Source organism: Podarcis pityusensis (assembly GCF_964106645.2).
Source record: "Podarcis pityusensis genome assembly, chromosome: 2".
Classification (NCBI taxonomy): Eukaryota; Metazoa; Chordata; class Lepidosauria; order Squamata; family Lacertidae; genus Podarcis; species Podarcis pityusensis.
The window spans coordinates 102613566-102635970 of record NC_138029.1 but is presented as its reverse complement, the minus strand read 5'-3'; the positions used below and the strand labels follow the sequence as shown (position 1 = coordinate 102635970).

At 42.7% G+C, this 22405-nt stretch overlaps 1 protein-coding gene across 1 annotated transcript in view; it reads left to right on the top strand.

Annotated features, from left to right (window-relative positions):
- The first annotated feature begins 616 nt into the window (after window positions 1-616).
- Window positions 617-22405, top strand: part of SYNPR (synaptoporin) — a 148048-nt gene continuing 126259 nt past the window's right edge. The window contains exons 1-2 of the mRNA XM_080995901.1: window positions 617-1146; window positions 1277-1342. Of these exons, the coding sequence (XP_080852027.1) occupies window positions 1129-1146; window positions 1277-1342 (84 nt within the window). The 5' untranslated portion in view covers window positions 617-1128. The remainder of the gene's footprint in view (window positions 1147-1276; window positions 1343-22405) is intronic.

Below are 22405 nucleotides of genomic sequence, written 5' to 3'. Positions count from 1 at the left end.
TACCCCGGTGCAAGTCCCACTCAATTCAGTAAGACCTGCTTCTCATGGTAGGCATGGTTAGGATTGCACTGTACATTTGCTGAGGATGTGTACAAACCTAGCGCATACATGCTGGAAAGAAATCTAATTTAGCTTAACTGAGAGAAAAATACACACACAGAGAGAGACAGGGCTAAACCCATACATGGTGTAGTAAACATTATCTGCATCCACTGCTCCCTCTATTGCTTTCCCCATTGCTTATTTCAGACTGTAAACTCCTTGGAGGCAGGGGTTTATTTTTGCTTATGGCATTTGCACACACGGACTGTGCTGTCACCCCTACTGGGGCTTACTCCCAAGTAAGAGGGGAAGGGCCATAGATAGTGGTAGAGGGTCCGCCTTGCAAGCAAAAGGTCCCGGGGTCAACCCCAGGCCTCTCCATGTAGCTGCTGCCAGACAGTGTAGGCTTTACTGAGCTAGACGGGCCAGTGCTCTGACTCGGTATAAGGCGGCTTCTGAGGAGACGTAGGATCGGGCTACGAGTCCCACATCGCGCGCGAGAGGGAGGGCGCAGCTCTTCCCTCGGCGGGAAGACGCCGACTGAAGCGAGCGCGCCGCTATTCGCAGGGACGCTGCGCGGGAAAAAACGCGCCGGAGTGGCAGCGCGTCCCCTCTCTTCAAAAAGTCCTCCTCCTGTTCTTATTTCTGCCTCCGCTTCGACATGCTGAGGAAGCGCGCCAGCACCGTCCAGAGGTTTGTGAGGGGAGAAGCGCTCAGCCCGTGAGAAGGCGAAGCGAGCGGCTGAAGCGTCCCCCTCCTCTCTCAAGCAGCGGCCCGGCCACCTCGCACTCGCTTCTTCAGGCGACTAAAGCGCGGCAGAGCGGCGAGCCCGGGCAGCCCACCCCACCTCCTCCTTCTCCTCTCCTTCCCTCCGCCCTGCGCGCTCGGCTCGGGCGTGGATGTTCGCTGGGAGCTCAGCTCTTCTGGGTTTTTTCCCCCCGCCCGCCTCGCTCGCTCCAACCCGGGCTCCTCGGCTGCCTTGCTCGGCGCGGGCAAGCAGCCTAGAGCCTCTCCTGGGCGCTCCTTGCACCTGGACGCCGCCTCCTCCGGGGAAGCTGAAGTTTGCGCGCCAAAAGCCGGGCAGGGATGGAACCCGTTAACCAGGTAAGGGCGCCTGAGGGAGGGAGGGAGGCAGGGGGAAGCGCGCGCGCCGGGAGGCTTCGCCGCGGGGGTTGGCACCCCTCCTGCCCTAACTCTGCCCTCACTGGCTTTTCTCTCCCCCCCCCCCCACCAGCTCGCCTCCAAGGGAACCTTCCGGGCGCTGAAGGAGCCCCTGGCTTTTCTGAGGGTGCTGGAGTGGGTAAGTCGGACTGCCAGCTGGAAGAGGTGGAGAAGGGAGGGCGAGCGAGCGAGCGAGCGGAAGGGGTGGTGTTTGGGCTTGTGTGGGGCTGGATATCTATGAGTGAGGGGTGCCTGGGTCGGCTGTGGGGAAGCTGTGCCGGGCGTTGAAGGGAATGGCTAGACTCCCCTTGGTCTCAAGACAGTGGTTTCGGTGACTTCTTGAGCCTCTGCTGATTAGGGGAAGGGTGTCTCTTTTTTGGGGGAGGGGACCTTGCAAATCCAAACCCCTCTGGATCTCCACCAACTGCTTTTCCTTTCGAGGGTGGGAGCAGGAAAACCCAGCTCCAGGTTTTTCTTCCCCTTCTGAGGTAGGAAGAGGAGTGCAATTTTTATTTTATTTTTAAGAGGGTTCTGGCATTCAAGTCCACCTAGAAAGGTTGCTAAGTGCTTGTTTTCTATTTAGGGAATAATAGCCCTCTCTGTTTTGCATTCACTTCTTTTGGCTTGATGAAACAGGTGTGTTTCCTTCTCCTCCTCCCCTCCCTCCCAACCCCCTTCAAGGTTTCTGGTGAAGCCTGGCTAGGATTGTAAGTCCCTTGAGGAGGAAGAAGTAGGGTGAAGAATTGGATTTGGGGTTAAGTGCGGGGAGGTGGAGAAAGACACAGTCTTGCTGCCTTTCATTCCCCAGGACAGGAAATTGGGGAGGGAGATATGGTAGTGAGAGTTTCCCAAAGTGTAAACACAGGATGGAGTAGAGGCACATGTTCCTCCTAGCAACCTGCTGGAGAAAGGAAAGAGGATGGGGTAAATAAGGGCAGACAAAATGGTTCAAAAGCTTCTCTCTTATTCCTGTTATTCGTTATCTACTGCCCCTTTCTAAGGAGCCTATTTGGCCTCCCCACAAAAACCTTTGAGAAGGCCTGGCTTCTCCTTCCCCACTTTTTGAGCCAGCCCTGGTGAATGGTATTTTAGATCCCAGCCACCTCCACCTCCCCAAACTCAAATTTGTTTGCTTTGTGCCTGGCTTCCTTTGGCTTCATCCACTCTGCTCATTTAAGTGCAAAACGAAAGAACTGACAATATTTCCCCCTCCTTTCTATCAAACATTTCTCTCCCCCCCCCACCCCTCTAGTTGTTATGCATTTAGCAAACTAGTCTCTGGGCTTGAGCAGTAAATTGAGGCAGATAATTGGTTAGCGGAATAATGTCAGTGTTTGTTTCTCTGATCCTTATTCGGAGTGAAATCTGCAGGTCAAATGACATCCATTGCCAGTAGGTCTGAAGGAAGAGGAAGAACCCATCTGAACGGAAAGTTCAGAGCCTGTCGTGGAAGATTAATCACATCCCCTCTAATGTTGAATGGCTAGCAAATTATGTAATATATATATATATATGAGTGTGTGGGGTGTGTGTTTTGATTCACACATATTATGAACTTGTACATTCGTCTGACGTTTAGTACACACATCTGACGTTTGCGTTGAGATACACAAGCCCTTTGAAGAAGCATTTTTTTGTGATTCTTTTCTTCTCTGTGAGTCCAATGTTAAGTATGCTTGCATATGCACGCATGCCCATATTTCCCCATAAGTTTTCCCTAGCCAAGTAGTTTGCTTTACACATGGTTGTGTGAAACTTAGAATAGTTTTATATCTAGCTCTTTCCTACGGAAATGTGTAAACAATGAGGGGAGTGCTGTCAATCTATTATTATTCCCCACCCCATTGCTTCTTGTGCATAAATTCATTTTATGTTTGTGGAATGCATAAGAAAGCTTTTAATAAAAAGTTTTAGCTGCTAATGAAATGCTCTGTAGGAACAGTCTTAACTGCTAAATGAAGTGTGCCATAGAAACAGTTCATCAGTTGATGGGAATGCCTGTTGGGCATGAATTATATGCTTTGAGTCTACCTTTTCTACACGGAAATGCTGTTTGAAGGAAATGTATGTTGCTGGGCTAAATACTGGCAGTTTGTATCTTTGCCTGTGAATACTGTATTTTAATAGTTATTACAGTATCTCTATTTCAAGGATGGGGCAGAAGCTGAAAGGATGAAGTCATGTGGCCTATCCAAAGTCTGAAGAACACCCAAAACAGAGCAAAAACAACAACAACAACTCAGGGAGCAGGGAATCTAGCTGGTGGTGAAGGCTTGCTTCAGAAAACTAGTTGTTGGTGTAGAAAACTAGCTAGGCTAGAAAATTCTGCATACTTTGGTTCCAAACAGTGTTGCAACTGGAGCCTAATGATGATGATGTGCTTGTTTCGTGCATCTTATCATCCAGCTAGACAATCACAGTGAAATACATTGAAGGACAAGTTAGGCATGGAAATGGAGCTTTTGCTTTCTGCCCATAATTTAATTGTGTTGCTATATCATGTGTCTGCCTGTCTGTCTCCGCAGCACATGTGGTTGGATCTGTGTTTATTTTATAGCAAACCATGATACATTAGGTCACCTATGTCTGCTGAAGATTTTTGGATTATGTATATGGAATTTCACATTATCTAGGCAGGGTAGAAATAATCTAGTTGTGACTATCTATGATTGTCTTAGAGTCAGTTAGAAGAAGCTTGACGCTTTCTGTCATATGACCAGTATATCATTTTGTTTTATACGAAAGCCACAATATCTATGTACCATTGTTTATGCATACCATCCTCTGTGCTTCCTGAACTTTGCAATGAAACTTGAACTGGGGCCTTTTAAGGGAAGGTTGAGGCACTGTGGCAGGATGGAAGAGACTACCCAGACTTTGAAGAGAAAGTGCTTCTCCTTTCCCCACCCCCTCCTGCCCACCTCAAGGTTCTTCTGTTGCCTCCCTTTTTTCAGCCAAGTCAAAGCAGAAATGTATGGAGCATTCAAAGGAAGATACAAAGAATGCTATCCAGAGACTGCTATCAGCTTAATATGAGGATTGCACCACGTACACTTCCTTCTGCCAACTCAAACCTACAGATCTCTTGAGCTTTGTTTTTTTTTTATAATAATTTTTTATTAAGGTTTTAAACAAACAAAAAAGAAAAACAACGCACACAAAAAAAACAATACAAAACTTAACAATATAAACACAAAACAATTAATAACAAACTCTCTTTTCCATTTCCAATTTTAAGTTACTTATTTTCTGGACTTCCTCATACCTCCCTCTTTTGTATTCCAATCCATATTTATTTAGCCAGCAGTTTCTTTTCCACTTTTTTAATCCCAATCTTTAATTTAATAAAATGTTAAAATATATAACTTCAACTTTTTTAAACCTAATTCTTGGTCTTAATATCCTGTAACTTTAAAGTTTTCCCTTTTAATATCAAATTTCCATTTCTTTAAAGTTCTTTAATCTTAATCTTTAATCTTAATCTATCCTTAACTTTAACCTGTGCAGCTGGAAACCACTTATTTTCAGTCCAACATCACTCTAACATTCCTTAATTTTGCAGTGTTTCTGAAGATAGTCTTTGAATTTCTTCCAGTCTTCCTCCATCGACTCTTCTCCCTGGTCACGGATTCTACCAGTCATTTCCGCCAATTCCATATAGTCCATAAGTTTCATCTGCCATTCCTCCAGCGTGGGAAGTTCTTGTGTCTTCCAATACTTTGCGATGAGTATTCTTGCTGCTGTTGTTGCATACATAAAGAAAGTTCTATCCTTTTTTAACACCATTTGGCCGACTATGCCCAGGAGAAAGGCCTCTGGTTTCTTAGGAAAGGTATACTTAAATACCTTTTTTAATTCATTATATATCATTTCCCAGAAAGCCTTAATCTTTGGGCACGTCCACCAAAGGTGAAAAAATGTACCTTCAGTTTCTTTACATTTCCAACATTTGTTATCGGGCAAGTGATAGATTTCGCAAGCTTGACTGGGGTTATGTACCACCTGTATATCATTTTCATAATATTCTCTCTTAAGGCATTACATGCCGTAAATTTCATACCTGTGGTCCATAACTGTTCCCAGTCAGCAAACATAATGTTATGACCAACGTCCTGTGCCCATTTAATCATAGCCGATTTTACCGTTTCATCTTGAGTATTCCATTTCAGCAGCAAGTTATACATTCTTGACAAATTCTTAGTATTGGGTTCTAACAATTCTGTTTCTAATTTGGATCTTTCCACCTGGAAGCCAATTTTCCTGTCCAGATCTCTTGAGCTTTGAGCCAGAGGTGTAAAACACTTCAGGGACTGGACAGCATGACTCCATGAGGGTGCTTATGGGGTGGATTGCTGATCCACAAAGAGCTTGGCTTAAGGAATCGTAGAACTGTAGAGTTGGACGAGACACCAATGCAAGAAGGCAGCAGTCAGGGCTTTATGGTGCTATGGATTTTGACTCTTTAGTCTTTTCGGCCACATTAGTTTTAGAGGAGCTTTCTACAATTAATAGCATCATTGGCATCAAGTATCCATCAAGAATCACAGAGTTGTTCAGACTTGTGTAGGCTGACTATATAGCTTGACTCTCACCCAATAGTCTGTCCCCTTGGACAGATTTTGATATTATGAAAAAATCTTCAAAATTATGACTTTTAGGTAGGAAAGCGAAACATTATAATTCATTTTTCTTCCAAACTGATATGTTGCTGATTTCCTAGAGCAGTTTATGATAAAGCTACTAAAACACAGTGTTTTCTGTTTTCTTAAATGCCCTTTTTAGTGACTAATTTTCTAGTGATAACCAGCCAGTGACAAAACTCAGCTCGATTCAGGACTTCCGGGGTGGCGCCACCGGCAATGGCGGACTCCCTCTGAATTGGAGGGACTAGCTCCGCATGAAACGGGTCTTTTCCGCTGCGGCATAGCGGGGACCCTTCTGGAAATCACAGGCGGATGAAGCCTGTGACTGTGGGACTCGGCGGGCACCCTTAGCGCCCCCCCAACCCACAAAGGAACCCACAAACGGGCTCCGAAGTGAAGAGGGGGAAGTGGCGCGGTGCTGTGAGTCAATTGCTTTTTCTGCAGAGCGAAGCCGCATAGTCATTGCCGGAGAGCGCTGCCTTTTTCCTGGGACAATTTGGCATTTAAAACAACCAACCGTGAGTACTGGAACATTGAATATTTGGACTTCAAATAAGAACTTGTGAAATAAAAAGGAATTTGGACTTAAAAATTAACCCTAATTTGGTACTGAAACGGGAAGGTTTAAACAGGAAGTCACCCTTCCGTTTCCTCGTAGTCAGAAGAAAGCAAAGACAACGCAAACTAGAGCCTTAAAAATCACTTTTAAAGGATCAACTTTCATCATTTAAAATTGCTGAACCCCCCTTCGGTAGCAGGGGAAGAAGGGGGACCTTTTTTGAGCTGTTTAAACCTGCAGAAGTGAATCTAAAGCAAAGTAATTTTCCACCGTCCTGACCCTGGAGCGGGGTGTCAGAATTGACGTTTGAAGCTCATTGACCAGAAACAAATGTCTTTGACAGATAGTTAAAAGAAGAGAAACATTGTGACTCCATTGTTTCCTTTCGTCTTTTAAAAGAACAAATATGGACAAAATATCTTAAAAAAGAAACTTTGTTGCTATTGTCTTCAAGAAAAAGAACAACCAGAAGTTTTTCCCCCTAGAGGGGAACTGTGAAATTGTAACTAATTCCTGGGAACTTGCAGCTGTCACTGATTACAACTGTGGGAAAGGATTTGTGACCTTGTAGGACAATGTCTTCAGAAGCACTGTTGGGTGCTTTCTGTAAAATAAATGCCCTATTGGATCAGTTAAGTCAGAAGACGGATTTCATGACTAATGCGGCCAGAACCTTTGAACAGGTAGTGGGAAACTATATGGAGCCCACCCAGGAATCAAAACAGGAGCGTGCCATGACAGAACAACTGAAAGAAGAGGACCTTGCTGAATCTTGGGCGCCAGAGACGGAGGGAGCTGCGGCCCAGCAGGAATATAAACTCTTGGATTTGATAAATGAACTTGGAAAAAATCAGACTTGGAAAGATAAAATCTGGTTTGGTTTGGAAATGGGGGGTTGGATAGACCCCCCTTTACAGGGAGATTTGGACTTTTCAAGTCTGGAAAGGGGCCGTCAGATGTTTGGAGCTGTGGGGGCTCTCAATTTTGAAGGGAATCTGGAGCATGCTTGTAAATACTACATCGAGCCTATCCTGGACTATGGAAAAGGGATCGTCTTGCTGAAAAGGGTCAAAAACACTACCAAGCTGGAGTTCCCACGAATAAAAGGGAAATGTAAAGAAGAGTTACGGAAGGGACATGGAACAGACTTGAGGGCCTTGGATATAAGATTGCCAGGTTAATGTGCTAGATTAATAGGATAAAAAGGACTGACAAAACCCGGGACCAGGAGGAAGGGATGTTGGATGAAGACTGGATTGCTTTTTTCTTTTATTTTTATCATTAGGACTGTTTTATAAAATTGATGAATGTTAGGAAAATGTTGAAATGAAACTATTTGGCTCTTATAAAAATGTCTAAAGAACTAGGCAAGAATGTTATGGTTTAGGAGAAGTTGGTAAAAATTAAGATTTAAGTTTTAAACTTTAAGGTTTTCTATAAGATAAGATGAAAATAGATCAAGGTAATGTGATGACAGAATACTATGAATTATGGAAAGGATTTGCTGTGATTATTATAAAACAGGATACAGGAAAAGGGAGGAGGAGGAGGTCAAGGAAAGAAGGTATTGAAAGTGGAGAATTGGAGAATGATGGTTTTATTTTTATTTTTTTTATTTTTATTTTTCTGTCTTGTTTTTTCTTTTGTGTAATTTTTTTTTTAAAAAAAACTCAGCTTGATTCAGCCTCAAACCTAGTTCCAAAGATGTAACCACATTATTCTCCTCGCAAAAGAAAAGAAAAAAACCCCAAAGAGTTTTGTGGCATCTTCTTGTTTTGTTTCCTTCCAGCATCTCACATCCATATTTGGATATATGCCTCTCAAGTTCTCTCCATTGCTTTCTGCTGTTTGCTCCTTGCATCCACATAAGCCTTGCTGTTAGTTTCAGATCATCCGCCTGTGGTTCCGCCTTGGTCTTTTGAAATTGTAGGCTCTCCATGCTAACCCTGCTTTAGTCCATTGGCCTAAATTGCCCCTTGTAACATGTCCTGCCTTATGTCCAACTTCAACTTCATGGCCTTCACCACTCCATCCATAACTTCTGGTCTCTGTCATATCCAGTTACTAGCTTTTCTGTCTTTTATATTCCTGACATTGAACATTCCATGGTACATTGTGTTATTCTTAAGTTGTTCATGTTTCTCTGTGTCATGGTCCAAGTCTTCTCTCCAAAACACATCACATGTAATACATTATTTTAGTCTTGGCTGTGGGTTAAACCACAGAGCCTAGGGCTTGCCAATCAGAAGGTCGGCAGTTCGAATCCCCGCGATGGGGTGAGCTCACGTTGCTCGGTCCCTGCTGCTGCCAACCTAGCAGTTCGAAAGCATGTCAAAGTGCAAGTAGATAAATAGATACCGCTCCAGCAGGAAGGTAAACGGCGTTTCCGTGTGCTGCTCTGGTTCGCCAGAAGTGGCTTGGTCATGCTGGCCACATGACCCGGAAGCTGTACGCCGGCTCCCTCAGCCAATAAAGCAAGATGAGCGCCACAACCCCAGAGTCGGTCACAACTGGACCTAATGGTCAGGGGTACCTTTACCTTTAGGTTCATCTTCAGTCCTACCTTTTTTGATACTTCATTTAGTTCTTCCAACTTTTTTTTATAGTTCTTGTTGACCTTTGGCTATTGCAACTATATCTTCTGCGTATCATAGACAATTTAGATCTCTTCCATTGATGTTGATTCCATTCTGGCCTCTTAAAGGCTAACAAATATCTTATGCCTTTTGTGGATCAAAGTTTACCCCATAAAATGCAGGAAGTGCTATGAGTTGCAGGTATACATATTGTATACCTGAATATATACCAACCAACACGGGATAACGCTTCATGCATCTGATAAACTGGACTGTAATCCATGAAAGCTTATGCTATAATAAATTTGTAAATAAATAAATAAATAAATAAATTTGTGCATCTTTAAAGTTCCATAGGACTCTTTATCACTTTTGCAGCAAACCTAAACACACTGGCCAGTGTGTGTATTCCTCTAAACATAGTGGAACTAAAAAAAGGAAACACTTAGGGTCACACAATCATCCTTGCCACAAAATAGGTTTAAAATCTCACATCTCCTTTTCTTGCACTTAATGCTCCATATGAGTTGTCATTTAAAACTTAAAATAGGAAACAGCAACCTTCTGCTCATTTTGTTTTTGTTGTGGCAAATTCTACACCAGTTTGCATCCATTGACACATATGCTCAGAACAGTCCAATTATGCCCCCTTAATTGCCAGATTTACAGCTGTTTCCTTTCGAGTGTTTAATGGCATGCAGTATGACCAGTTTCTCTCCCTCTTAAAATAAATAAAGTGCTGATTGCAATGGAATCAATCTGTTTTTAACTACTCTTACTAATAGTGGTGTGTTCTTGGCTGATGCTACCATGCAAAGATTTGAAGTGTTTGTTCACTGTTTTTCATGCGAGGAGACTTGATACTGGAGTGTCTAATAAAGTTCTCAGTTTTGACATCTTTTCAGTAGTATGTTGAGCTACAGTACTATGTTTCCTGCAGTGTCTCAAGAAGGCCCGCATCTCAAAACAATTCCGTTACTACAAGGGGAAGCCCACATGGTGCTTTCCTGATGTTTGTTGGACTCCAACTCCCATCATCCCTGACCATTGGCCATACTGCTGAAGCTGATGGGAGTTGGAGTCCATCAAATATCTGGAAGTAGCTAGGATGGCTACCCTTGAGTTACTGTGCTGCAGACAGTGTATCTCGCTGCCAGCAGCAAGGTGTAAACACTGAAGTGATCTCACATATTCATAATGTTTGAATATTCATTCTTTGGTGACCGGAGTGGTGTCATGATGGTTTGAGTTTGACTATTTCAATAAATTGTGTTAAGCTTTTTATAGCATTGTGTTTTAACTGTTGTAACCCTCCCTGGCACTTTCATATGAATGACAGGTAATAAAACAACAGCAGCAACAAGTAAGAGGAGCATTATTCACAGACTCTGTTCTTGTGGTTCAGGAAGTTCTATCTCTTTCCTCCCTTTACATCCACGGCTGCACCCAGCTGCCCCAAGCAGCCTATTCAGGGGCCCTGGATAAGACTGACCCAACTCGGAGACCACTCAACCTGGATTGTCATGGGAATAACCACACAAGTGGTAACATTTACATGGAAAGGGAGGATGACTCTTGATAGATTACTTAATTTATGAATGGTCAGTGCAATCACTTCGAAGTGTCCTTTTCTATCAGATGGAATTCATAAGGTTGTGTGCTTTACCAGGTTACAATACTGGGGCTAATCTTGCAAGTAGAAAGGCAACTAGGGCAACAGTGGAAGAAGACTCACAGCAAACTCAACCGAGCGCATCTTAAAGGCCATTTTCCTGTTTATTCTATGATGGTGGCAAAGAAGTTACTCTTTTCTATCACCATCGCATCTGTTCAGTGTTGTGCAGTGGAATTCCCCCATGTGATGAGGGACTTAATTGAAATCAGTCTGGCCAGAGAGAGTCTCTGAGTTCCGGCACCTCTTTGTTTCATTACAGCAGCTCTGTAGAGTGGGGGGAATCACTGAATTCTTCTGAGTTAAACAGCTATCACCTGATCCAACACATTTTGGGTTGGGGGGAGCAAGGGGAGTGTGTGGGTGGTGGTGGCACAGCTCCAGAGATTCTTGGATGGAATTGATTGGATGGAGTTGATGAGATTCTTTCTCATCTGGCCTTTGGACTAGTTTGGGGACTGAAACTGACTTTGTTGACCCGCTGGATGACTTGAAAGGGAGATTGTTGGTGAGTGTGACCCTCTTGGTTCTTCTTTTCAACTTATCAGTGGCATTTGACAACAGTGGCCATGGTTCTTCTGGGTAACCTTATGGGGATGGGTATTAGGATTGTGGTATGGAACTGCTACCATTTATTTCTGACCACGAGGACACCCAGTGGCCTACAGGATTCTGTGTGGTTCCATCTTGTCTCCTATACTGTTTTACATCTATAGCGTATCACTGGAAGAAGGCAGCAGAAGATTTAGGGGGTGGCATCATCAATATGCTGATGATATCCAGCTCTATCTTTTTTTTACACATACGCTCCTAGGGAGAAAATGGAAATGCTAGACTACTGCTGGGGTATAACAAGCTAAAACTCAATTCAGAAAAGACAGAAGTACTTGGGGTGGATGGGCCACCCAGTTCAGGTTTAGGAGTGCAGCCTGCCTTGAATGTAGTTGCATTCCTTCTAAAAGTCCAAGCCTATAGTTTGGAGGTGCTCCTTGACATGGTGTTGCTGCTGAATGTGCAGGTTTTGAGGAGCATCTTTTCATGACTTCAACTGGTACATCACCTACAGTCTTACCTGATGAAAGGACCTTGCCATACTCACTCATGCCCAAGGTACCTCTAGGTTAGATTACTGTAATGCGTTCTAGATAGGGCTTCCCTTGAAAAAGATTTAAAAGCACCTGCCATTAGTGTAAAATGCTATTGCCAGGGTCTTGACTGGAATGAGGTGAGCATAACATATTATTCCATTTTCTTTGATCTTCTCTGTGTGCCAGCTTGTTTCCAGACTCAATTCAAGATCCTAGCTTTTACCTTTAAGTGCCTAAATACCAAGGTGATGTTCCCTCTTCGCAGTAACACTCCAGTACACTCAGCGTGATATTTACAGTCTTTATTACATATATACAAAAGAACAGCTACAGTTCAAAATCATGCATCCGAACCTATCGAGTCAGATTCAGGGAGTGGCTTCTTTCAATTCCGGCGCCAACAAAGTAGGCGTGGAAATCTCACAAGACGTCTATGATCTTTACGCTTCATTTCTCTCCTTGCCTGTGCTGATGTGAATGCTCCCCCCCTTTCTGAGTCTGAACTTCCTTCTCCCGGCGTTGGTGGGTTATAGGGCTCTTCACCATCTCTGCCCCCCTGCTCCGCCTGACTACTCTCTGCCCCCTGTTTTGCTTCCCGCCTCATTTCCCTGTCTTCCACTTCTGACAGTTCCTGCTCAGAACCCTCCCCTGCTACTGACGAAGCAGCGTTCTGGCTCTTCCCTGACATGGGAACCATAAGGACTTCCTTCTTCCATTTGCTCTATTTATCATTTGAGGCCCTGACTTGCTCTCCTTAGCTGTCTGAGACCTACTGGATGGCAACAAGGAACAGGGTTTTGGTGTGTTCTTGGGGTGGCAACACCTATCCTATGGAACACCTTTCTGGTTGAGATGAGACTCTTAATCTCAGGGTTGTGCATTTGAGCCCCACATTGGGCAAAAGATTCCTGCGTTACAGGGCGCTAGACTAGATGATCCTTGTGGTCCCTTCCAGCTTTATGGTTCTGTGATTCTATGATTTTCAGCATTTGGTTAAAATGTAGCTGTTTAGAATGGAGTTCAACTGAAGGACATTTCTCTCCTTGTTATATTAGGGTTGTTTCCTTTTCTGTGCATTCAGTTGCGGCTTTTGAGGCTGCTTGGGGAGAGATATGAGTTGTTTTGTGAATTTGGTTTCTATTGTTTGTATATTGCACTGTTTATGTAAGCCACTTCAAAGGGTTCTTTAAAAAAAAGTTTTAAAGATTAATAAATAAATAAGTTCAAAATATGCATAAGACAAATATTTTGAATGGGTCCTGGCTGTGTAAACAGAGTACACCATATGACATTATTTTCCCATCACATGAATCTCTGGTGGACAGTGGGACCAAAATTTCAAAAAAGAAATGTGACTCAGCCGGGTGGTGTTCAAGTCTGTGCTTGTGGTGTGGCTTTTTATCATGGTGCATGAACTTGCCCCAAAGCTGCTATAAGCCAAAGACACACAGAATTCACTTGTGTGCAAAGTAAGTGTAGTAGACAAGCAAGCTACACAGGTGTGGCAAAAGTTGGTAGCAGGACAATGAGACACACACCCCATTTCTGAAGCAAAGTGTGAGACCTTCCACCTCCTTATGTCATAGATTATTCATGCTGATTTACACAATTGCCCTGACTAATAATAAAGGCATTGGCACCAGGATTAGGAAGAGACGTATGATTTGGGGTAAACATGTTTTTTTCAGTAGCTATTGGTATTATTCCTTCAGTTTGAGTTGAGTTTTTTGCTTGTAAAAGGATATACTCAGAGATTGTGAATTTCATTTGGTAAAGTGGAGTTTTGTTGCTTTTTAAAAAACTTTTATTTACAGTACAACCCCGTGAACTTTTACTTGGAAATAAGTGTGCATCAGCTGGGAGCCTTAGAAATGCGTTGTTTTCTTTAGAAGTTACTCTTTCTTCCTAAGCCTTGAAATATCAGTTTTACTAATTTTTAAATAGTTTATTTCCCCGCTCGAGCAAAACCTGACTGGCATGCAGATTCTGTTTTGAATTGCTGTATTGGTAGAAAACATTAAACAAACACAAAACAGACAGAGGGCAGTTAGTGGATCAATCTTGGTTTCCTTTCATCTGGAGAAAACATCTTTCCTTTTCAGTGTTGCTTTCGTTCTGTTCTTTCTGTTCCTCTCACCCTCCTTAACAGGCATTTCACTTTATCTTGAGGCAGAAATTGCAAAACTCTTTAATGTACAGATAATGCTAGTGCACTGTATTTATCTCTCCATCTGTAGCTGGAACTTATTTTCAAGCCTTACCATGGCAGTCTTCAGATAATCAAAGCTGATAAGCCTCAATTTTCAACATACATCAGCATAAGTAATGGGAGAATGAGGGCAAAACAATACTCTAGGAACACAAATGCTCTGTTTGGGTCAATGTAAGTGGGAAAGAGCAAACATTCCAGACAACGAAAACAAAATTGGTTGGAGAAGATTCAGGGCTATATTTTTGTTGTATTCTGCAATTAAATGTATCACATCTAGGGCTGAGTATGTACTGAATGGGGAAAAGCATGTTCAGAAACTTTAGCTGGTCCAGAGTGGCACTCTGAGAGTGACTCAACATTTGGGTGGGACAGACAGAGGTCTAGGCCTGTTTTGTTTTCATTGAGTACATATTTGTTTTCAGACCAATTCGGGGGGGGGGGCTAGCTGAATCCTAAATTATTTAATTTATTAGATATCTAAAGGACCATCTCATCACATGTATGCAGTCTTGTAGATGCAGGTCAACATCAGAATTCCTTGTGCCTCTGCATCACCAGTGAGTTTAGCAGGTTGGCACTTAGAGGCATGAGCTTCTTAGCTGTATCCCTTCATCAACATCTATTTCATCTATGTTTTTATTTCACTGTATTGCCAGTACATGGCTATTTCTAGAGGGTCTATGGGGACTGCTTCTATTGTTTTTTAACTTGAATACCATTTTCCACTTTGGTGTGTGTGTGTGTGTGTGTGTGTATGTATGTATGTATGTATATGTATATATGTATGTATGTATGTAAAGGCAGGATATAACTATTTTAATAAATTGATTAAATGCAGCACTTACTGTTTTTACAAAGATGTTTGCAGTGTCAAAATATGATGATGATGATTTTGATGATTCCTCCCAGCCTTCTTTGTAGAATATTAGTATATTTGTTAAATCAGACTTACTTTGATATTTGATATTACTTTGATATTTTGTAGCCAAATATGATTGTGTTAATCTACATTCTTTTTTGTGAAACAGTGTCAGGAATGTGAATGTGACACCCTGTTTACTATGCGATCCCTGATGGGATGGATTACCCTACCCTATTGGGAATTGAGTTTGAGTAGTTCATGTATATTCTTAGTGGTTTTGTAAGCTGCTCTGAGAGCCATTTTTTAGAAGGGTGGGGTATAAATGCTATACCAGCAGCAGCTATAGTGTTTGCTATGGTATATTTAATGCACCTTTTCAATAGAACGGAACAATCTTATTTCCCTTCCACCTGATGCTGACTTGGAGTGGCTAAGCCTCAATGTCTTCTGCTTTTGTTCAGTTTGTATGTGTTTATGTTTGAGTAAGCCCAAAGAGTACATAAGGTGCTCTGCACTGCTGTAAAATACCTTCATGTCTTGTCATAAAATGAAGCTGCTTACAAATCTATCTTTCCTTGAGTGCTTATTTGACAGCAGTACCTGTTTGGAAACCTTAATAAGCAAAGAGAGGATATGATGCTTTTACTTAACATTCTGTTCCTGACCCCGCCCCCCGCCCTCCAGCAATTCTGTTTTCAATAGGTCCTATAAGGCACATAGGCTTTATGCTGCATCCAGGCTATAACAAAACCCACTCTTCTGTCTGTTGTCCCAATGTACTTTCACACATCTCTGCAGTTATAGTAGCATGCAAAATAAGAAAGTACCAGCTTAACCTAACTTTTTGATCTGCTGGTGTGGGGTTCTGTCATCAGCTTAATTTGTTTTTGCTTTGTTTAGGCATGCTTTTTAATAAGAAGATACAAAGCTGAAAATGAATGAACTGCAGCTAAAATCTTACGTTCATTTTTCATATGGTCTAGTCCTCATCTGAAGACTGCAAACACAAAGCCATGCTTCCCCTGCCCGCCCCCCTAATATTCTTAAGAGGGTCTCTGCTCCAGTCTTCAGTGGATGGAAGCGGAGAGGCAGAAAATGGTCCTCCTTTCCTTCCACTCTGTAGTTTTAATCTGAAATCTTAGGCGAAACTGCTCCCACTAATGAAATTCCTTGTCGCAAAACACACCTCGAACAATGGGAGTTTTGAATGCTGCCAGATATAATATTTGAATATTTAAAAAATTATCAAACGAAACTATAACTGGGAAACGGTTCTGACCAGCAGATTACTGGACTGTGCCTCAATTTCCCTAATTTCTGCAATTATGTAGGTAAATGCCCACATTTGCTCAACAGGTGACCTTGCTTCCTGTTCTGTAGACTCTGCCTCTTTCCATTATTAGAGGGCTGCATTGTGGAACCTACAATTTATTTTGAAGGCTTACAGCTGTGTCTCTTGGTGAGAGCTGTAAACAAACATTTGCTGCCCTTACCTGAGTCTCTAACCCGTTGCATTTATATATTGTGTACTGTAACAAACGTGAAGGGAGAATGGGTACCACTGCCGATGAGTCATCAGGTGCTGCTGCTCTGAATCTTTTTACCTTTGTGTTGTTTCACCAATAGACATTGCCATCGTTTAAAGCCTGAGAATATATGCTTGCTTTTTCACATTTCAGTACTTCTTCACATTGCATATAATTAACTTAGGAAATTCACTATTACAAGGTGGTTAGATGGACACAAACTTGGGTGTCTTTAAAAGAGTTTTTTAAAAAAATAAAATAAAAATGCAGATAAAACCAGTAAAAACTTTTCCTGGTCAAAGTCCATAGAGTTGTGTTGATCCCATAGAAGAAGTCGACAGAGAGGCACATGAGACTCTTATCTGAACAAATTACTGTTGAAAATATATACAGTATAAGGTTTTCAGTGACCCAGATGATCTTCCTCAGGCAGAATGTTTGAGGGAAGAAATGAGAAAATATTTAGATATTTCTGTGCAGAGACTCCCTGCTGTGCCTGGCTTATCCTATTGTCTGCAACCCTTTCAATATTAAGATGAAGTTGATGCAGATCATGCTTAACTATATTAAATGTAGGACATATGCTGAAGCTTCAGGATATACAAAGGCTTCCTAGACCAAAGAAGTAAATAAAAATCTCCTTTTAGGTTTCCTTTTGGATCTGTTTGGCATTACTGGGTGCAGAGTTATGTCACACTAAGAGAATGCTGTAGTGGGAGAAGTTGGAGGGCGCCCACGAATTTTAAAAAATGACACGAGTCCTGTGTCACCCTGAAGACTAACAACATTAGAATGTGACCTTGCATGGGCTTTAGCCTGCCAAAGTTATGCCACAATGCATTTGTGAAACTTAAAATGCCAGAATATTCTTTGTTACATTTTTTTTTTTGTAGCAATGGATGGAGCACAGCTATTCCTTTAGAATTTGCAGATTCAAAGTTCATCAAGGGAATGTACATAAAGCTATTCCCTGATTATGACATTGCTAGCAGTTGTCTACACATCCAGCTCAAAAGCAACTGAGAGGAAAGGCAAAGTGTCTGCATATTTCTGTCAGCTTGAAACTTTTTGGTACTTCTCTCCTGTTATCACTTTTATACTTGTTTTGACTCAAGTGTGTCTCATGGACCCAACCTGGCTGAAGCACCTAAAGCTGCAAATATATTCAAACGTGCCTGGCAGTAAGTCCTGTTGAACAAAATGGGACTTCATTTTGAGTAAACAGGCATAGGGCTGCACTGTATATATTTTATTATTTTTATTAAATTTGTATACTGCCCTTCATCTGCAGATCCCAGGGCAGTTCACAACAAAAAATTGCAATACAGTGGTACCTCGGGTTAAGAACTTAATTCCTTCCCGAGGACCGTTCTCAACCTGAAACTGTTCTTAACCTGAAGCACCACTTTAGCTAATGGGGCCTCCTGCTGCTGCCGCGCCACCGCCACACGATTTCTGTTCTCATCCTGAAGCAAAGTTCTTAACCCGAGGTACTATTTCTGGGTTAGCGGAGTCTGTAACCTGAAGCATATGTAATCTGAGGTACCACTGTATAAAAACCACAAAATAAATAGTAAAAACAAGAATAACAACCAACCAATAATTCCCCCTCCCCAACACATTTAAAAGGGCATTGGATGTTAATCAGCCCAAGGCCTGGTTGAAGAGGAACGTTTTTTGCCTGGTACCTAAAGGCATGTAATGAAGGCGCTAGACAAGCCTCCCTAGGGAGAGCATTCCACGATCGGGAAGCCACTGCAGAGAAGGCCCATTCTCGTGTTGCCACCCTCTAGACCTCTTGTGGAGGGGGCGCATGAAGAAGGGCCTCAGAGGATGATCTCAGGGTCTGGGTAGGTCCTTGAGGTATTGCAGTCCTTAGACTTTTAAGGCTTTACAGGTCAAAACCAGCGCTTTGAATTGGACCTGGGATCTTGAGGGGGCATATGACAATTTCTTTTTCAGAGGTTACTTTTCAAAAGCTCCTCCCTGCTCACACACAAATTGGCCACCCTGTCATGTATGATCTAGTTGACATTCCTGCACTGTAGGGGGTTAGACTAGATGACCCTCAGAGTCACTTCCAACTCAGCAGTTCTATGATTCTATGAAATTGCCAATTTGAAAGTCTCATGAGAGAGTTGTTGAAGGGGAATGTTGCCTGTAAATCTCATGAAGTGTTATAATATAAGGGGTTCACAAATGCATGTAAAGTTTGCTCTTATTGTTCTTCCCAGATCCCAGGGTCAGTGATGGGGGGACAACAATATATGCTACAAACAAGGCCAAACCTTGGTTTGCCCATGTTCAGTATCTTGAAGTAGGGCATGCCACTGTGTCAGTTTATATGTCTCAATTGATAGGCCAATATATTATCTATCTATCTATCTATCTATCTATCTATCTATCTATCTACTATCATCTATCTATCATCTCCCTGCTACTTCTCACTGTGGGGACTCACAGTGATTATTTGAGGAAGGACAAAAAAATCAAAAATATATTTAAGATATTGAAATAATACGGTGAACTCCACAGCTTTTATGGATGAGCACCATGGAGTTCCATGTTTTGTTGTTTTCCAGCACCATGAATTAACTGTGCACATCCTCTAAGTACATTAGAACCTCCAAATCCCTTCCCTTCTTTTGGTCTATGGGAAATTTTGCTACAGGTCTGTGTTAAGAGCTCTGCCAATGAGCTATGATTTATTAGTTGTTACGATTTGAATCCAGTAACCAAGCGTTCAGCAGGCAAAGCATAAGAAACAGAAATTTGCATTTGGATATGAGAAATCTGGCCTAAAGATCTACCATTCTAGGGATTCTAAAATACAAACAGTATGTTCTTCAGAGTTGTTGCAAGGGCGGAGATGATGATGAAGATCATGACCATGATCATGATATTACTCATACCCCATCCATCTGGCTGGGTTTCTCCTAATTAGAACAATGTATTAATATAAAGATTAGCATGCAATGTATTTTCTAACCTTTTTTGTGCTGCTCATTCCCTGCCTTTCAAAAGATTTTATACAAGACGAAGGATTTCATGGGAATGTCAAACATTCGCCATCTTCAGCCTGTATCTTTTCAGGTTTTCTCTTTTAGTCCAGGTACAAATGGTCACAAAGTGTTTTGCAACAAAACGTCCATTTTGGTGTCGTAGAGAGGACCGCCCCCCCCCTTTCTCTAGGCTTGCTGAATTAGGCATGCAGTACCAACTGTGGAATTGTGTTGCAACGTCTGAAAAATCTGTCATGCCCATGTTTAATTGTATTCAACTTTTCCCCTCAATAAAAATAAGTATTACCTGAAGTTCTGCGCATAGCAAATGGCCAGCTCTGCAGACTAGTGGAACTGTTGGCCTGTCAGTCTGATGTTTATTGCAGAAGAAATACCTGATGTAGCAGGCAATTCTGTAGAACACTGAGTTTGAAGTACATGATTGTAGACTTAAAGTACAGAGAAGGTGGGAGGGGAGGAGAGGGGAAGTGGAAGAAATGTCCTTCTAAATTTCCAAAAGAAAATTATTTGAGATCCTGTTTACCTAAGAGAAGGGTTTAAAGCAGTGCTTCACTGTGCATCTACATTTCAAAAGAATCTTCTTTCGGTGTTTTCTGTCCTTCCCAAATCCGCTTCTTTACTTGCTAAGTATTAACTGCAGCACTAATATGCATTTCTGCAGATGAAGCGAATCCATAATCTTCTTCTTTTTTAAAAGTTGAAATTTTTACACTTTTCTAAATTCAGTACAAACTATGCGGTACAGTGCAAACTTATAAGAGTACAGCAGCAACAAAACAAGGAGGGGTTGTTAAAGGAAAGGAAGGTGAGGGGGGCACAGGAAAGCGAAATGAAAACCTGGTAATGCATGTCCAAGCGTCGAACATGCAGCAGATGCATAACAAAATGTAGAGCACAATATTCAGGAAATTAATGTAAGGAAGTTGTTGTGATTTTCTAGCAAAAGCACCCAGTGTGCAAACCAGGGCCAGTGAGGAGTGTGGTCTGGGGGAGGGTTCAATGAGTCCTAAAATTCTTCACCCCTTCCTTCGCTGATGCTAACAGATGTGGAAATGAATTCTGATCTAGGTGCATTAGCTTACCTTCCAACACTCCACATGAAAATAGGAACATTCTGTTGGGTGCCGTATGTGCAAATGATTCTCCGCATATGTGGCCCTCCAAATGCTATTGGATTCCAACTCCCGTCAGCCCAAGGCAGTATGTCCAATGGGAGTTGGAGTCCGATAACATCTGCAGGGGCCACAGGGCCTCCCCCTTCTAGTGAAGATGCAAGTGGCAGAGGATGTGTGGGAGGAGGCCTTACTGCAGGGCCTGCAGCGTGCCTGAGCCACGTGTCTCTCCTGGGAGTGACGCGGTGGCTTGGGCGCCTGCAGGCTCTGCGCTCCCTGAAACAGCAGCGGGGGACTTGAGTCTGACCTCCGCTCTCCCTCAGCCGCCCTACAGCTGAAGGGGAGGCAGCAAAAAGGCTCCATGCAGCACACCCCGCCCCCATGGACAGCTCACCCCACCCTGGCTGCAGGATGCGCGCACTGCTCCCGGCAGCTGAGCAGCTAGCTACGCCACTGTCTAGAATGATTTCCCATCTGCACAAACCTGCAGATATATATTTTTCATGCAGACTGAATCTGTTGGTGGTATACACTATGGATGGTCCTTCCCCCAACCAACCCCACTGCAATTGAACCACAGCTGGAGCCAAGTGCAAAATAGAGATTTTGATTGGAGGCCCATACTTAGAATTAAGAAATAGTGCACCTTTGATAGCATCTCAGTCCAGGAATCTCTGCCCCACCACCCAATACAAGAACTGAAACAATCCTTCCACACAAAAAACTGTTTCTGGTTCCCACCCAACCCCACTTTCTTCATTGCACAACCTAACTGGGGATGGGGAGAGTTCTTGCTATTATTAAATAACCAGGAGACAGAAATCCTTGGTGATCTACTGCAAACCACCCAGAGATCTAGTGTGTAGACCCCCATCCACACACTATGAATGAATTTTTCGTATATAAATTGATAGCTCACTATAAAGAGAGACCTGCATCTGCAAATGAAGCACAAACCTTTCCCGCTCCCCCAGCTGTCACCATTTCTCCCCAACTCACTGCAGCCCAGGATACCCTGACTCAGTTGAAATATTACAGGCTGGGAAAAGGACATCAAAACTCACTGCAACAGCAAGGGCAGTATGCAGGGAAAGGCACTTCATTATTAGTTTACTGTGACCTGTGTTTATACATGGAGCTGAAGGTGGCATTCATGGTTCTCCCTGTCATCACAACTACGTGAAGGAGGAACAAGGGTTCTTTAAAGCCCTTCAGGGGAAATTTCAGTCATTGCAGTTGTTATTGTCATTATCTTCACTCCCTCTGCTAACACAATTATATCACACTTTTGCTCCAAGGAGCTCAAGGTTCTGTATGCATTTCTCACCCTCACTATTTTATCCCCACGGTAACCTTAGGCTGAGAGACAGTACCTGGCCAGCAGTCATTCAGTGGGCTTCATGGCTGGGGGGGGGGGAAATTAAACCCTGATCTCCCAGGCCCCTCTAACCACTATACCACCCTGGTTTTGCCACCACCAGCCACTTTGTGTTTCGTCCTCACACCTGCTTTAGACATGACTGGAAGAGGTGAAAGCTTGCTGTAGTCAGGTGCAGTTAGATTCTGAATTTCTTGGCCTCTTTCAAAGTACAGTACTCTTTATCCAGTTGCTCCTTTCTGGAATATTTTTAAAAAGAGAAATAGTTCTCACTCGGCCCTTTTTTTACCTGATAAGAGTCTCATTACATCAAGAGTTTACAGAGCCCTTTTGAGAATCACTGCTCCTGTGGGAGATACATTAGTCCTACTTTCTTCATTATTCTTTCACTCTAGGTATTAAGGCATTCTTTCACACACCCCCTTTTAACAGCTTAGTAAGATTTGCCTGTTCAGTTTATTTTAAAGTTTTAAAATGAGCTGCAGTAACCCATTTCAGTAGCTTTCCCCAGAGGTCCCTCGCTATATTGCTTTCTGAATCTCTGTGGGAGA